This window comes from Lytechinus variegatus, chromosome 3, assembly GCF_018143015.1.
Source record: "Lytechinus variegatus isolate NC3 chromosome 3, Lvar_3.0, whole genome shotgun sequence".
Lineage (NCBI taxonomy): Eukaryota > Metazoa > Echinodermata > Echinoidea > Temnopleuroida > Toxopneustidae > Lytechinus > Lytechinus variegatus.
Window position 1 is genome coordinate 12,003,330 of NC_054742.1, and position 17,410 is coordinate 12,020,739.

The following is a 17,410-nucleotide window of genomic DNA, read 5'->3' on the forward strand; positions in this document are numbered from 1 at the left end:
CTTTGACCTTGAATTTGACCCCCGGACAAATAATATTTTGACTTGATTTTCGTGTATGTTAATTATTTGTATGATATTGACAAAATATGTTAAAACCAATGATGATATTTTATTTCTTCACCTTTAAAAACTCTTCCAAAGATATCATGAAATTTCACTCTAGTCCCACATATTGATATTCATGTTAGTAAAGTGTTCACCAGTTACATGATTTCTTCCAATCTTTAAGTCACAGTATGCAAACACATGATAAGAAATTAAGCTCATCAGTTCACAAATGAAACATAAAACATTTATGCTCATGAATAGGTATCTGTTTAGGCATTTTTATGTTCAGCAATATATATCATATATGTATATTAGGGATCCTTAAATAAGCATATACTCAACAATTTGATGATAAAAGTACCGGGTAAACACTTTACTAAGAAGAATATATACATATATGATATATATTGCTGAACATCAAAATGCCTAAACAGATACCTACTCATGAGCATAAATGTTTAATGTTTCATTTGTGAACTGATGAGCTTAATTTCTTTTAATGTGTTTGCATACTGTGACTTAAGATTAGAAGAAATCATGTAACTTTTGAACACTTTACTAACATGAATATCAGTATGTGGGACTAGAGTGAAATTTCATGGTATCTTTGGAAGTTTTTAAAGGTGAAGAAATAAAATATCATCATTGGTTTTAACATATTTTGTCAATATCATACAAATAATTAACATACACGAAAATCAAGTCAAAAAATTATTTGTCCGGGGGTCAAATTCAAGGTCAAAGAATAGGTCAAGGGTCACGACCTTATAAATCGCTTCAATACATTATTTGATGCATGTTTTGGATTCCTCTCTGAATTTCCTATTAAATAGTACCACTTTCTTGAAAATTGGTCAACACGTTATGACGCAATGGCCATTGAAAGTTGAAGGTCACGCCCATTTTTGTCAAAACAAGGAGAAAAGGGCGGGCTGTAGCGCGAGAACCGACGGACCGATTTGAATAATTTTTATGTTTTGTGCTTTGGCCATGTTGAATTTTATGTTTACCAATTTACAACGAATTCTGAGACGGTCGGGTGCAACCACTGGGTGAATCCAGATGGAATGACCCTTATGTCACTTTTCAACCAAACTTGGATGGTAGATGGACTCGGGGGACCTGCATGTTATGCTGTAGTCAGAGGTCACATGGTAAGGTTAAAGGTCATTTTCAGGTTGATGGTAAAGTTTACATGCAAGACTCTCTTATGACACCTAACTCCGCAACCGTAAGTGACTTTTCAACCAAACTTGGATGGTAGATAGACTTTGGGGACGTGCATCTTATGCTGCAGTTGGAGGTCACATGGTTAGGTCAAAGGTGATTTTCAGGTCAATGTTAAAGTTTACGTGCAAGGCTTTTATGACAAGTGTTATTCCGTCCCAGTCATTTCACAATGAAGTTTCGATACAATTCTGTTGCGTGCCCTTGCAAATCACAATATTTCTGGTTATTTCCATAACTGGGCGTGACACAAAATCGCTTTTGCCTTGTTAATGAACATTTGACCTGGAAATACAGTATCAGTGAAAAAAAAGGAAACCCTAAAATAAAGTTTTGTTAATTTTTCCTTTCTTACTTTCAGAAAAAGCTTCAGCCTGCCGGAATTACTTAATGGAGATCCACTTAGGCGCTTATGTGATGACTGCTTCTGAGAACAGAATGTTGGAAGAGTTCTGCATCTCTTATGACCAAGCTTTGTCAAGAGAGATACAACTGGCACATCTTCTTGAGGCAATCCTGTCTTATGATGAACTCTTGATCATCGCCAAAACAAAAGAAATGCCAGAAATTCCAGGACTTGGTGTGAAGTTTGCGTTCGTGCGACAAGCATATTTTGCAGTTTTCCACGATGGGTCTAGTACCTTGACTTCTCCAATTACAAAAGTGGATAGTTTGAAGAAATGGCTTTTAGGTCATGTACTCCTCAATGATATTCTTGCTAGAATTGAAGCAGAATCTGCAACTCTCAGGTGTCTGCTGCTTGAGACCAAGGTGAGGATCAAATCCCTTGCAAAGCAAAATGAGTCAAAAGGGAATATAAAGCAAGAATCATCATCTACCAACATGCCCCTCAAACAAGAAGACTTAAAACAAGCACAAGGTATCAAGAAAAGCAATGGTTTTGAAAATATGCTCCCTGGAAATCTAGGTGCCTATGTCATGAGTAAGGTAATTGCAGTTCATCTTGAGGTTGTGAAAGACATCACTGATACAAGCAAGAAAGAATCTATCCTGCAGCACATACTCAACAAGATTATCACAGAAGATGGCAATGTTCAGAATCCTCACCCAGAATATGAAGGGATATATCTTGCTTTTCTTAGACAATGCATGTTTACTGTATTTCCACATGACACTCAAGAAGTACAGTGTGAAATTTGGAAAAGATGTACGAAGTATATGATGTCCCTGCTTGGCAAGTGTTTGGTGGAAACACCCAGCAGCACATTATCAGTTGTGCAAGAGAAAATGGAGAAGAACCATGTGAGCAATATCAGAATCAAAGAAGAATATAGTAAGGAAGGTGCAAAATTATTCCTGAGATGTCCGTGCTACAAGGAGAAACTAGGCTCAACAGTGCTTTCTGCTGATGAAGTTGCAGAAATTCATCATATTAAAGACAACATCCATGGAAATTCTGATTTTCAAGCAAGAGAATTAGCTGTGAATGAGCTTATCAAGATTATATTTAGTGAGGATGATCTTGCATCTATTCCTGTTTGCCTGTCCATTAGAAAGCTTCCCTTCAAGATTCTCAAGCTTACAAAATTCAGATTGGCCTACTTCACCTTATTTCCATCTTGCAACTTAGTAACAGAAGAAAGAGAATGGGCTTGCTGTTGGTCTTTGTTAGCAAGAAGCGTTCACAGTTTGATGCAAAGTAACAGAAGGTTTATGTCTCTGATATATGTTCCTCGAACATCTCTTTGTCAGATGGACACACAACAACAGAATGAAAGAGATGATTCTGATGATGAAAACATGTTGGCTGGAGAAATGTCAAACTCCTCATCTTCTTGTTCTTCTTCAGAAGATGAAAGTGAAGGAAATGATGACTACGTTCCTTTTTTCATTCGTACTGGATCAGTATGGTCTGAACGTCCAAAGAACTGGAAATTGCTTAAGAATCACACTAATCGATTGCCATCTATGTTAACAGCAGAAACTGAGACTGGAAAGAAGGTACCACTACCGCTAGGTTGTCGTATGTCACTTGAAAAAATAGGATCTTATGTCATGACACAAAATGAAGAGAAATGGGAGGAGAAATTGAAACACACTTGCTATATGAAAAAACTGTCAAGGGAACAAGCAGTGCAGCTTATTGTAAAGGAACTGTACACTCAAGATGATGTCATGTATGCACATAGCAGAAAAACAAACAAGCAGATCGTTTTCTGCCCATTGAAGATGGCCATACTGCGACATGTTTACTTTGACTTATACTTTGATGGTAAAGTAGATCATGTGAAATTATGGAATCAGTGTTGGGCTCATCTTGCACAGGTCTTTGACAAGACGAGACAGCTAGCAAGGAACACATTGCTTGGTAAAGTTGTTGTGACTGATAAATACAAACAGCTAAAGGAGCTACAAATGCGCAAGGAAAAACTACGAAAGCATTACGAGAAGGAGCACTTGAGAACAGAGGAATCAGAACAGAATACTGGAAAGTCTTTGACAGATAGTCCCGGTATTTCAACACCAAATGCAAACCTCTCACCTGATCAATTGTCTCAAAAAGCCAGTGCCAGCAATACTAGCTCCACCAATAAAGGCCATGAACCATTCTTTGTCAAGTCAAGAAGTATTGATCCAGGTTCTACAAGGACAGATGTTGTCACATTACAGAGACCTGTGAGTAGTGATACAGAGAACAAACTATCTCATACTCTGCTAACAGAAGAGGGAGAGACAGTGGTGCTGATTCATGGGAAACCAGTTAATGAGTCAAATCTTGGATCACATGTAATGACAGAAGAAGAAGCTATCTGGACACAATCTCTGAAAGACATCTGTATCAAGAGAAATGTTGGAAAGGGGGATGCTGCCGAGTTTATTACACAGAATGTATACACTGTATCTGAAATCATCAACTTTCATGAAAGGAGGAGACAAAAGAAATTGCTGTTTGACAAGTCAAAAATTGCCATCATACGACAAGTCTTCTACACAATCTTCCCTCCTGAAGGTGATGAAGCACCCAGTGAACTATGGTGTTTCTTCTGGGCATACTTCACCAAAGCATGCCAAAGACTGGAAAAGAATGGAAGAACTCTGCCTAATGAAATATCAGAGCTTCGTCCTAGTGAAAGAGGTAAATCTGTAGGGAAAAGACCCATCCAGACGCAGTTTGTTGAATGTAAGAGACTGAAGCAAGGCAGCGAAGAAGGAAATGAAGATACAACTTACCAAACAAATACTCTGCATGGGAAGAGTATCTCACGGAAGGATGCATCATCTCGACCTACAGCTAAAAGAAGTGAAGCACTATTCACTTTACGTCCTCAATTTATGAGATTGCTCCAGTGCTATTCATGGAATCCTGTAATTCTTGTAAGATTTCTGGCTGCAAACATCTTCACTGAAGAAGAACTCCTTGGATGTTCTAACAACTTGAAATCATTGGATCCATCCAAAATGAAAGCTTACGAAACTGCATTTTCTCAGTTTTATGATCCTGCTGACTCTGCCGCATCTTGCTGTTTGATCAAACACATCAAAGATCTTTATCAAGCAACAACCTCTGAGTATTGGGGCAGACAAACAGCTGATAAATTACAATTGGAAGTAGAGAAATGTGCCAAACAGTGTGGATACATATCAAGATCTGGAGACCCCATTCAGGAAGAGAGTTTGAAAGTACCTACTAGTGCTACTATAGAGAAATCAGTATTTTCAGTGGCTGAGAGATCCAAGATGTGCAAAGATCTTCTGGATGATGATATAAAGAATCTCCCACAGTATAAATTTGAGAGATGTGTGTATATAGCCTCTAGGTTAATGGAGAAACTATTTTCTAGGGAAGAACTTTTGACAGGTAATACCTCTGGTACCAGAGGAATGTGTGCCCTTGACCCTAAGAGGCTTAATGTTCTTAAACACACTACATTCGCTATTGCTGGTGTTGCTCAATCATCACATCAGAGAACATGGGATAGAATTCATCTTGAAATTGACCAAGCCCTCAAATCAAAAGCTTTCCAATTTGTTACCGAGGATAGAAGAGTGGAGAAGGAACTAGAATGTGCAACAGTCCTCATCAGCCCAAAATTCAGAAGTCAGACGCAAAGAAAAGAATCTGAAACAGGATTTCATATGATCTCTTGTACAAGTCTTATCCCTGGTGGGCTCCGTAGAGATCTATTGCTATGTGCGAAAGATCACACAGAAGTTCTGAAGAAATTGTTGAACCATTTCATGCGCAAAGATGAAGATTTCAGCCAATTTCTCTTCCGGTCTCCAAGCAAGATGAAGTTGATCAGAGCTGTATATTGGAGCATATGCTCAATATCAATAGATGAGCTAGGCGATCGTTGGATCAAGGCATTGGAGACAATATATTCCCTTGTAGAAAGCGGGAAACTGTATGAAAAGTCAACAACTAGAATCGATGTAGAAGAGGAAGAAGGTGCTGAGACTACAGATATCAAGTCCAAAGTTGAGTCTACCCAGCTGCAAGACAAGACTAATTTGTCTCAGGATATGTCTGATGAAGCAGAAGCTGATAGCATGCTAAAGAGGCAAAGAAACAAGGGAGACATTAAAGACCCAACTATTAGCTTGATGAAGTGCTACAAGTGGAGCAAGGAGGTTGTGATGAGATTGTTGATTCAACGTATCTTGACTGAAGCAGATATTGATAGTACAGCAAGAACCATGGTTCTGAACAAGAAAAAAAGGAAAGAAATAGAAATTTTATTCTCTCAGGTTTATGATGAAGATGAAAAGGACCATTGTTGGACACTGATCAAGCAAATCATTAAAGATGTGTCATCAGAGGATAGGAGCTTGTTGTATAATGTATGGACAAGGAAGTCAAAGAAAATTGCTGTTGAAGAAGCTGCTGGTGCAACTCTGTATCAGGAGAGCAAATCAAAATCTCAAAATCCAGGAAATCTTGATGCATTCATTCAAGAAGAATTTCCATGGCTTCCATCTGGTGAGGTGGGCAAGTGCTTGTTCATATCTGATCATATGAGAAAATGCTTTTTTAGCACAGAAGAACTTGCCTTTGGTAGTTGCTCTGGCTCTCCTGGATGGCTGCTGCTTGATCCAAAACGGATGGATGTCCTGAAGCATGTTGTCTTTACAGTAGCATCTGTCCCAGCACACAAGAAAGAAAAGATGTGGCAGATTTGTAGGAACACAATGGACAGGAAGAATAGGAAGCTTAGACAACAACTTCTAGAGGAAGATGAGAAAGTAGAAACATTGATCCAGACCAATCCCAGTGCTCTTTCTGAGCAAATTCCAGATGATGTCAGAAGTCCAGTCATGCAGAGTAAGGATAATGCTGTAACTGTGATAAGAGTCTTAGTTCAGCAGCTCTTCAAACCAGAGGATCTTATGGGAGATGCAGATGAAATGATACCTTCCCAGATGAAATTGCTTCAAGAGCTCTTCTTCAAAATTCATGAGGTATTACCCTTAGAGAAAGAGGATGCTTGGATACAGGCAATGAGGACAATCAATTATCTGAATAAGATATCAGGTTATACCTTCAAAAGTGGGGATGATGGGGATAGTTCTGGTTCTTTTGTAAGTGACAATGAAGAAGACTGGATAGATAGTATGGAAAATTATCCAGAAGGTGGAGAATCATCAGATGAAGATGCCACTCCTAGAACTCAAGATGGAAGTGTCATCCAAGAGATGATGAAACCTTCTGAACCAGCAAGTGAAAAAAATACAACAGTTGAGACAAGATCTGCGTCAGGAGGACCCACTTCTGCATTAGCAGAATCTGTCAGATCAAGAAACTCAAATATCCGTGAAAATCAGCCTACAGGGACAAGGAGCTCTGAAGAACAAGTTAAACTAGTTGATTCTGTCAGGTCACAAGCCTTCAATTATGTTGAGGATCAGGGTAATAGAATAGGCAGCAGTAAAAAACAGAAGAAACCAGCCGATACTGTGAGATCAAGAATGTTAGGTACAAGATTTGGTCAGCATAGAAGTTCAAGCAGCACAGAAGAAAATATGAAACCAGCTGATTCTGTCAAGTCACCAGCTTTCAATAATGATGATGAACAGGGTAAAAGGAAAAACAACAATGAAGGAAAGATAAAAGCAGTTGATACTGTGGGATCAAAAACGTTAGGTACAAGAGTTCGCCAGCAGAAAAGTACACGCAGCACAGAAGAAAAATTCAAACCTGCTGATTCTGTAAAGTCACAAGCCTTCAATGTGACAAGTGGCACTGAAGAAAAGGTGAAGCCAGTTGATTCTGTAAGATCAAGAACCTTTTCTAATAGTGTTGGACAGCATAAAAGGGCTAGCAATACTGATAAGAAAAGGACACAAGTAGACACTGCGATGTCAAGGTCGAGCGATAGCGATGTTAGCCAGCATAATACTACAACTAACACTGAAGAAAAAATGAAAGCGGTTGATTCTGCAAGATATAGAAACTCTATTAATGGAGATGGCCAGTGTAACAGATCAAGCAGTTCAGAAGACAAAATAAAACCAGTTGATGACACCACAGGAGACTCGTTGGATTGGTATATCCTAAGACCAGTTTTAATGCAACTGTACAAACATCTGAAGGCATATAAGCTGGAAGAAGATGAAATAATCGATGAACTGATAATGCACATTTTTGGAGCCAAACTGCTTGACGGTCAGAGTGTAGCATTGTCTCTTGATGACAGCATTGAGATGCTGAAGAGTGCATTCTTTCTCTTGTACAATGTGCCAAGTAGTGAACAAGTAGCTGCCTATGATCGTCTTGAGGAAAGGTTAATGCACACTCTGATGATTTTAGGACAACAGTTAACCCAGAATATGGATGAAAAATTAGTTGAAGATGAGGCAGCAGTGAAGGTTCTCAACAAACCAAAGCCATACCCACCAATGCCCAACTTGGACGAAAAAGTTAGGAAAATGAGATCTCTCTTGATGGAGGCATTCAGAGCTGATGAAAGAATTGAAATGGACACTTCAAAATTGAAGAAACTGAAAGGAAGCAAAGTAGATGCGGTAATAGCTGCTTTTCAGAAATCATTCCCTTCAAAGGGAAACACTGACAGGAAAGAAGTGATGACTTTGATCTACAATCTAACAGTGGAATTGCAAGAACTTGTCACAGAGAAGCTGAGGTTCAAAGTGGACAGTTTAGCTGATGCATTTGTTCAAAGGGCTGTGTCTGCATTGGAGGCAAAAGCAAAGCAGCAAGCATCCTCCACCTCACCAGCAACACCTCTATTTCAAGCTGTGATACAGGAGTTAGCTTGTGTCAAAAGAGCTGTTGGTTTAGTTCCAATGGTCAGGGTTCTTTTGAGATATCTCTTTACCTCAGAAGAGCTCGTAGTACTTCAGCAGTCAGACATGAATCACCTTCCTCCAACATTACAAGTTCAAATGGACCTAATGCAGAGAACAGTGTATAAAGTTACAAAGACTCCTTCAAATGAGAGAGAAAATATGTGGTCATGCATTCAGTGGATAGTCACCAAAGAAATCCAGGATCTGAAGTCAGTAGATGATGAAAGCAACAAGAAAAAGGTCAAGAATGAGATATTCATACCTGTGTACAATCGATGTGCTGCTCTGAAATGTGTTATGGGGGTGGTTCTCCCCCTAGAAGAACAATCCCAATTCCATGCCAATCCACAAGTGTTCGAGACAAGCCATCCAGAAAAAGTCAAGGAAATGAAAAATCTGTACTTCCAAATCAGAAACATACAGGAACTGGCTAAAGATGAAGAGTGGGAGCTTGTATGTTCTCCTAGGAAGAATTATGAGATAGCACAGCAGTTATCATTCCCAAAGAAGGGTACCAGAGAACACAAATCAGTAAGGGTTGAGATACCAAAGGAAGCTTTGATGTCACCAACTTCTGAACATGAAAATGTCAAAACACTATCAGATGAAAGAAACAAACAAGAACAGGATTCTAAGCATGATAAAAAGCAAAACCAGAAGCCAAAAGAAAAAACAGATGTCTTGCCTGTTGAAAGTCGTAAACCTGCAGATATTGGGCAGTCTCACATATCAACAAGAAGTAAATTGAAAGAGGCATCAAAGGAAAGTAACATAGTTACTACAAGAAGTAAATCTAAGGAGGCATCAAAGAAGAGTAAGAATATAATTACAACAAGAAGTAGATCGAAAGAGGCATCAAAGGAAGGTGTAAGGAGAATTGAAGATAAGAAAAAAGTTTCATCAAATAGTAAATCGCAAGAAGTGTCAAAGGATCAGATCCATAATCTCCATGATAAGGACAAGTCTCTGTTGAAACAAAGTGATAGAAAAACAGTCTCAACCAATCCAGTTCCCGCAATTTCTCAGGCGACAAGTCTGTCAGTCCCACATAAGAAAACAATTGTTGTTCTTGTCGATTACAACATTTGTGACAGTGTCTGTAAAATAATGGCTGATGAGGAGTCTAAGAGGAATGAAATTGACATAAAGAAAGACTCTGAGACTAGTCCTAGCGGTGGATCCCCTCAAAATCTCGGCCGGACAGAAGATAGAGATGGTGATGCAAATGCCAAATTAGATAACATTGTCAAAGACCCATTAGAGAGAGATAAGAGAGTTACAACTGATTCTTCCCCTGAAAAGAAAAAAAATGAGATTGGAGACAATAGTACTGTAAATTCTGTTAAGCACAAAGAAGACAGTGGCCAAGATATTTCAATGACAGAAGTGACACAGCAAGAGTTAAACCTAACCAGGTCTCCAAGAGGGATCACTTTTGCTGAGGAGGACACAGAAACAAAGAAAAGCAATAATGTTGACCAGATTGAAGTAGCAGTCAGCCTCCTTAAAAGTGCTGTAGAAAATATTCCATGTGGATCTGATATTGACAAAAGTACATCTTGTCAGCCAATAGAAGCTGAAGAGTTAGCTGCAAATAAGGAAGTAAAGACTGAAGAAAGCTTACCGTCTGTTGAAGAAGAAAAGGTCACTATTAACAACCTTAATCATTTGTCCACTCCTGCTGATAGTAAAGATGCTAATGCCAAGAAGGTTATTAGTCCTACAAGTACAGATGAAATGCACAAAAATGACGATTCAGTCACAGAAAATGCACCCTCTGCTGCCTTTCCTGTCCCTGATGATGACGGTAACATTTTGGGGAAAGTGAATAACAGTGAGACTTTCTCTGATTTAGATGATGATATGCTTGAAGATGATTTCGAAAAAGAACGTCTTCTTGATGAAAGCTTGGATGCTAAAGCTGTGTCTTCTATTGACTCTCGGACGAATGATCTGTCAGTTGTAGACAACAGGGATAACCCTCAAGTTAGGGGTGAGGATTCTTCTGCTGTTACAGCACATTGTCAAACTATTTCCTCTAACAATACTCCAAGTAGATTTGATCAATCCTCAGAAGATTCTCATAATTCTGCAACTGATGGCCAGAATACTGAAGCAACAACCATGGAAGTGAATTCCCAATTGTGTGATGTTGAATCAAAGGATGACAGAGAAACTGCATTGAATGATACTTCAAGAAGTAATAGATCTCAAGGTGTTTGGGAATCAAATGAAGTCCTGGAGACTAATAATGTACGTTCTCATGACTCTAAGAAAAATGGACAGCCTTTGGTGTACTCTGGAAAAGAAACTCAAGATACAGGTGAGAGTTTGTGTGATGTTGCAGCACCTTCCAAAGCTTTGCCCCCTGCTCATATTTCAAGTACTAGTAGTATACATTATATTTCGTCAGAATTTACTCAGAATTCTGCTATTGGCAACCAGAACAGTGACGAAGGAATAACCATGGAAAGGAATTCCCTAGTAGCAGATGGTGAATCAAAGAATTACAGAGATAGAATATTGAAGGATTCTTCAAGATGTGAAACACCTGAAGATGCCCCAGAGACTGATATTGTACATTCTGATGACTCTCACAAAACTGAACAGTCATTAGTGGAATCTGGAAAAGAAACCCAAGACAGAAATGAGAGTTCTTACCAAACTCAATCCTCTATCAACACTTTGGGTGGATGTGATTTTTCTTCAGATTTAATGGAGAAGTACGATATTAGTAGCCAGAAGAGTGCAGAAAAGGTAACCATTGAAGCAAATACCCAAGTAACAGATAGTGAATCAATTATTGAAGGAGAAACCTTGTCAAATAATGTCTGGAAGTGAAACTCGAGAAAGAGTGAGTTATCCTGATGCCACAGCACCTTGCCAAGCTTTGCCCTCTACTGACGTTCCAGGTAGATTTGATATTTCCTCAGAATTTTCTCAAAATTCTGCTATTGATAGCCAGAATATTGAAGAAACAACCAAAGGAAGAAATTCCAAGGTGAATGATGTTGAAGAAACCACACAAATTGATACTTCAAGAAGTCATACACCTCATGATGACCTTGAACCAAATAAATGCCCAGAGACGCAAATTTTACCTTCACATGACTCTGAGAGAAGTGGTTGACACTGGGAAAATTGTGACTGTTAATCCTTTTTCTGATAATACAATTGAACGGAATCCAACCAATGTCAAGCAGATATAAGCTATGAAGCTACAAGTAGTACACTGAATTAAAATTGTACTAAAGCAGTTGTAAGTGATGATTCTTTACTTCAAACACACTTGTTCAGGATTTTGCTATCAGTAATCAGATGTTTGAACAAAGTAGTGAATCTCCAAGTAGTTGATGATGCAAGAGAACCTGTGGTGATGAATGAGCAGTAGTCCTCAAGACAGTCCTAAGTCAAATGAAGACAAACTTCATAGGGCTTCTGAGGTTGAGGATAGACCCAAAGTGAAATCAAATGAAGGAAATATGGAATATAACTATTTCTTCCTCGATTGACTCCCAACCACTTAAGAAGAATAAACTCTTGTAGATAGTAAAACATCAAACATTGTTCTTTTATGGGCAGCTCAAGTTAAGCAATCATCTGATTCTTCAACCTAAATAACCTTTAATGACAATGACAAAGCTATCTTTTTAACACAAAGAAAACTTGTGAGAAATTTAAAAACAAACACTCCCAGTCTCCATGTTATAAGGTCATGCAACTTTCCTTAACTGGATTTGATGATAGAGTTTTAATATAGTTGTTATGATTTTTATTTTTGCTGTCTATATTTGAAATTTTCAGGATGTTTGGGCTAAAATGGGTATATCTACATTCTTTTTCAAAAAAATGTTACATATGCCCTAGATCAATTTGTGATGTATTTACATTTCAGTCTTGTTCTGTTCTTTCGGAAATAATGGGAGTGATATTTGTGATCAACATTCATGATAATCTTCACTTTGTGTTGATAAAATCTTAACATGTGATATCCCTTGTTTTATTAGCATTTATATAGTGCTTCATGCTATGTGTTTCTACATTGTTAATACCATGGTCATTTGATCCATCACCGTTCCACGTATTTAGGGCACCATCCACTCCTGAGGGAGTATCCTTATCAAGAAACAGGTTTTTACTGGATCACAAAGATGTGACTCAATTACTCATCATTCTTGATGCATCAGTGTCACCACTGCACAAATATATATTTTTAATTTGTTATTGCTTTTTATTTAGTTCAAACTTCTTATTGTATGACGTTGATGATGAACTAATTCTCCTTTTAAATCAATGTTATATACAAAGGTTTCAATGGGGCTGTGGTTTTACTGAGTTTATGTTGGTATGTATATGATATATTTCATGTGATGTACAGTATATTCTCCATATAAGTGGAGTTCCTAAGATGTTTTCTATTTGTCATGATTATATGGTTTTAATGCAAGTTCTCACATTGTTGCTTGCATGAAGTGTCACTTGTTCATGAGTTCCATTGAATATTCACATTTGTTTGATGATCATATTGATTCTCTGCTTCATTTTACAATGATACAATGAAAAATATTCTAAATGTATTGTCATAAAAAATTGAAATAAGTAAAGAAAAGTGTCAGAGTTGAAGAGTTGAAATTTTAAGGTCTGGAATATTTAAATTTGTCAGCTGGAATTTATACATGTATATTTACTTGGTTGAATTTCAAAACCCACTCGCATGTAGAACTTACAGGATTTGCGTTTATAACTGAGTGAAGCATTGGAGGGAAAGTGATATTTTAAAGTACATAACCTGTAACTTCTGTTTAAATTCTGCAGAAAACCATGAGTGGAAGATCAAATGATCTCTTGCTTGGATATTTTAATAGAAGTTGTCAATGAATCTATTATAATTAATCATGTGAACTTGTATATTACTATCAGGACTGAACATTCTCATACTGTTTCATGAGTGTATTAATATCAAGTAGGTTTAATGAAGTCTCACTATGACTCCCATTGTTGGTGATATGATTGTCAAATTGTGCCAAAGATATGAATATGATTCTAGTGTAAATTTGCAGCAGTTGATAGATTTCATTAAATTGTATGCATTGTACTTTGTTCAAAGGTATATCCTGATAGGGTTTAGTTGTTTTGCAGTTTTTTTTTTTTAGAATTTTCAATTTGAAGTATTGATTTACTAGTATTATAAAATGATAAAGCTTTAGTATTTTATACAAAATGATGATTAAGATCCTAATAAAATGATTGGCTGAAATCTTTCACCTGACCAGTCATTATTCGATTACATGTATGTGAAAACTTTGCCAATGACTCCTCATGGTTTGTATACAAGGTTGGTTTATCAAATAACATCACTATCCACAAAAGACATGTAATATAAACATTTTGATTGGGCATTTGAATGATTCTGCACACCTTTTAACTTTGTACTGTTCCAAAGGTACATCGTGAGTTCTATTTTTACTTATCTCCTTGACAAGGTGTATTATTTTGTATGATGTGATACTTCTTTGTTTTGACATAGAAGTCAAAACAAATCTTGTATTGGTTGTATTTAATGTGTTATGTGTTAGATGAATGTTTGCATTGAAACTTTTTTTATCTGGATGCAGTGTTGATGAATTCATATTCATCATTGCATTTTTGATCACTGTACTTGTGAATCCTAATATAATTTAGGTATATTGTGTAAGTGGGGCTGAGGGGCTTTAGCCCCCCCCCCCCCACTTTTTCCAAAACCGTGTACAAAAATGTAAAATGACCACAGGATTGTAATTTTTTTTGCATGGTCAGCCCCCCCCCCACATTGAAAAACGTTCCACGGCCCCTGTAATTATATACATATCACCATTATTCTGCTATATTGCATGAACTATTTTTAGTTCTGGAATTCAAGAAATGCAACCTATCAGTTTCTTTAATTAGTCAGCTCATAATATGTATGCATTCTATTTTTATTATGTATTTTCATTCATTCTTCAAGTTAACAGAGTGTAATTAAGGTATGAGTTTTGTGTTATATTTCATGTACTTCTATTATCCTGAAAGTGTTTGAATGTAGATCAAAGGAAGTGACTGATATGTAATGCATTATTTTCTTTGACTCGTATAACAGTATGTATATCTTACCCCTACATGTATATATGGGACCTTCATCAATTTGTATGCTTTTCAAGTTCTTAGAAAAATTGATATGACCATGCCTTGTGTATTGTTAAAGTTCAGTAAATATGTGATGAAATGAATGTCTTGCATTCAATAAGGTTGATTATTTTACGGAATTACTCAGCTGTGTTGTTTTTTGCCCTCTGTATGAAAGGTGAAGCTATGAATATCAATTTTCTGAATGATGGTTGATTTGGAAAAAAAAAATGTTGTACATATTATGTTTACTGATGTCTTGTCTAAATACTAGTAACTATTTTGAGAAGGTGGAAGAGACATTGCACTTAAGAGAGAATTTCTAACATAGTATAGTGCTTTTTATTGCACATGGATTTGTCATATGCTGCCATCTGCTGCTCACAATGTTGTGATAATGTTGAGAGTCACTCATCGACTGCTTGAGTGCCCTCTCCATTCAACATATCATTAATCAAGAGTATACATTTGCTATACTGTTATGTTGTTTGTATACCTCATTGTATAGATGGATAAGCAACAAAGACGTCTACTGCCAAATAGTGGAATGCAATTTGATCTTGGACATAATTTAAACAATTATTGATTTAATGTCACTGTGTTGTTTTTCTTGAATGTACTATACATTTCCATCTACATGTATATTTGAACAAATCTTTTTTCTAAAATGATGAGTTATAACTGTTGCCAAATTTTGATGATTTCATCTGTAGAGTAATAAGTTGTACATACATAAACATGTTCGTATCTCAGTGATGTCACAATCTTTGGATGCATTTGCCATAGGTATTTTTTTTATTACATGTGAATCATATCTGATAATGGTGATGGCAGAATGCTATGAAATATAATTAAACAAGTTTCATCATTGAGAATGGATATTTTTTTCCTTTCCTTTTGCCCATTACATTATTTCTGGTATGCATTGCATGACTAAATGAAAGAGTAAAATTTCAATTTGATCCATTCATATGAAAAGGTAATGTTCATAACAGTGATTACTCATTAGGTTATGGTTCTTGTAGATGAACATTATTTTACATTCATTTAGATTTGTAAAAGTGTTGTATTTAAGTTGTATACTTGCATTTTTCACGCATAATGAGGCCATGTGTACATTTACTTGTATTTTTTTGTTTTTTAGTCTCAAGTGTTTACTAGTTTTTGTGTACATTTATACAATTAATGTGATATCTATTTAAAGGACTAATGACTGATAATGAGGTATCATACGATGAATTAAAAAGACATAAGTATACTCTCTGAGCACTAATGTTTTTTTTTTAATTTTAACATTTTTGGGGGTACTGTGTAAACCATAGCCGGGGGGGGGGGGGGAATCCATGTCATAAGCATATTTGTTGTAAATAGAGGCTTCATTTTAAGGAAATTATTAAAATCCCATTACCTGATTTATTTTCCCTACATTGATGTTACTACATACTTGTTAGTGTAACAAATATATCTTGTGTACATATACAACATGTTTTTTGGGTCTAGTATGCCATTGTATATATTACATCATTCCAACAGGCCCCTAACATAAAAGGATTAATTGAAAAATGTAAAATAGATTCAATGAACCTGTATGTCTTGGGACCCCTGAATGAAGGAAACTACATGAAAAGTTTTCAACTGTGAGTATATGTTCAAATGTAATCCATCCATATTGTAAATGGTTTATTTTCATTCACATGCACAAAGATTTTGTGTTACAACATTGCATCATATTCTGTAATGTATACATAGAAAAGAAAGGAAGATATTTTGTTTATGTTGTGTTACTGTTTTTATTATCATAGTTCTGGAAGTGAGAAAATGTACATGCGATGAATTTTAAAGTCAAATTATTATTATTTTTATTTGTTCTGATCTCCAGAATGTAATGCTTTTTGTTATTTAACTGAAGTGGGGTTTTTATTGATTTTGATATGCTCTGTTGAATGATTATGACAAAATTAAGTCACACGGCAATTATGTGATACTCTGGTATTATGTTTCGCCAGAAAATAAAAAGCCTCCATGTATATAGATTGTAAAGTTACATGCATCTTGTATCAATTGTTCACCTTATTTTGGATATTATAAACATTTGCCATGAAACAGGTGACTGTTTTCCTGTTATTATTGTGAAACAACTGATTTTGAAAATGCAAGAGTGAAAAGAATTTGTTCCTATATATATAGGCCTATGTCTGTGGGTGGGTTGGTGAGTTTGTGTGATCGAGTGCCTGGAAAGTTGATTCAAGATTTTGGGCCCCCCCCTCTAATCTGAAAAATGGATCGATGCCCCTGCATGTGAGAATGGTTTTGAGTGATCTAGGGCAAGGTTTTATAGGCGCTGTTCATAAGTTAAACATGACCTAAAACATACCTGTCAAGCGTTCCTGTTATATAGGAATATCCGGGGGGGGGGAGGAGAAAATTGTCATTTCAATTTCAATGTTTGTAATTCTGTAAAAAAAATAAATAAATAGTGAAATGTTAAATAGGAAGTTAAAGAATGATCGTATTTCCTAGCCAAGTTTTGGGGTGTCGGGGTAAAGGCATGGTATGACTGGTGACGCGATCTACGGTGCAAATCAGGTGGGTTTTTTTCCCCAACATGTGACATCCGAACTTAAACAACAGGGGCCAAGAAGCAGGGGCGGGGGGCTTCAGCCCCCCTCCCCACTTTTTTCCAAAAATGTAAAAATCACCATATGATTGTGATCTTTTGCAT

General features: G+C 36.7%; 1 protein-coding gene across 1 annotated transcript in view; it reads left to right on the forward strand.

Annotated features, from left to right (window-relative positions):
• The window catches only part of LOC121410229, a 54,394-nt gene extending 37,608 nt beyond the window's left edge, over positions 1–16,786 (forward strand). The window contains exon 5 of the mRNA XM_041602169.1: positions 1,637–16,786. Coding sequence (XP_041458103.1) covers positions 1,637–11,385 — 9,749 coding nt within the window. The 3' untranslated portion in view covers positions 11,386–16,786. The remainder of the gene's footprint in view (positions 1–1,636) is intronic.
• The last annotated feature ends 624 nt before the right edge of the window (positions 16,787–17,410 follow it).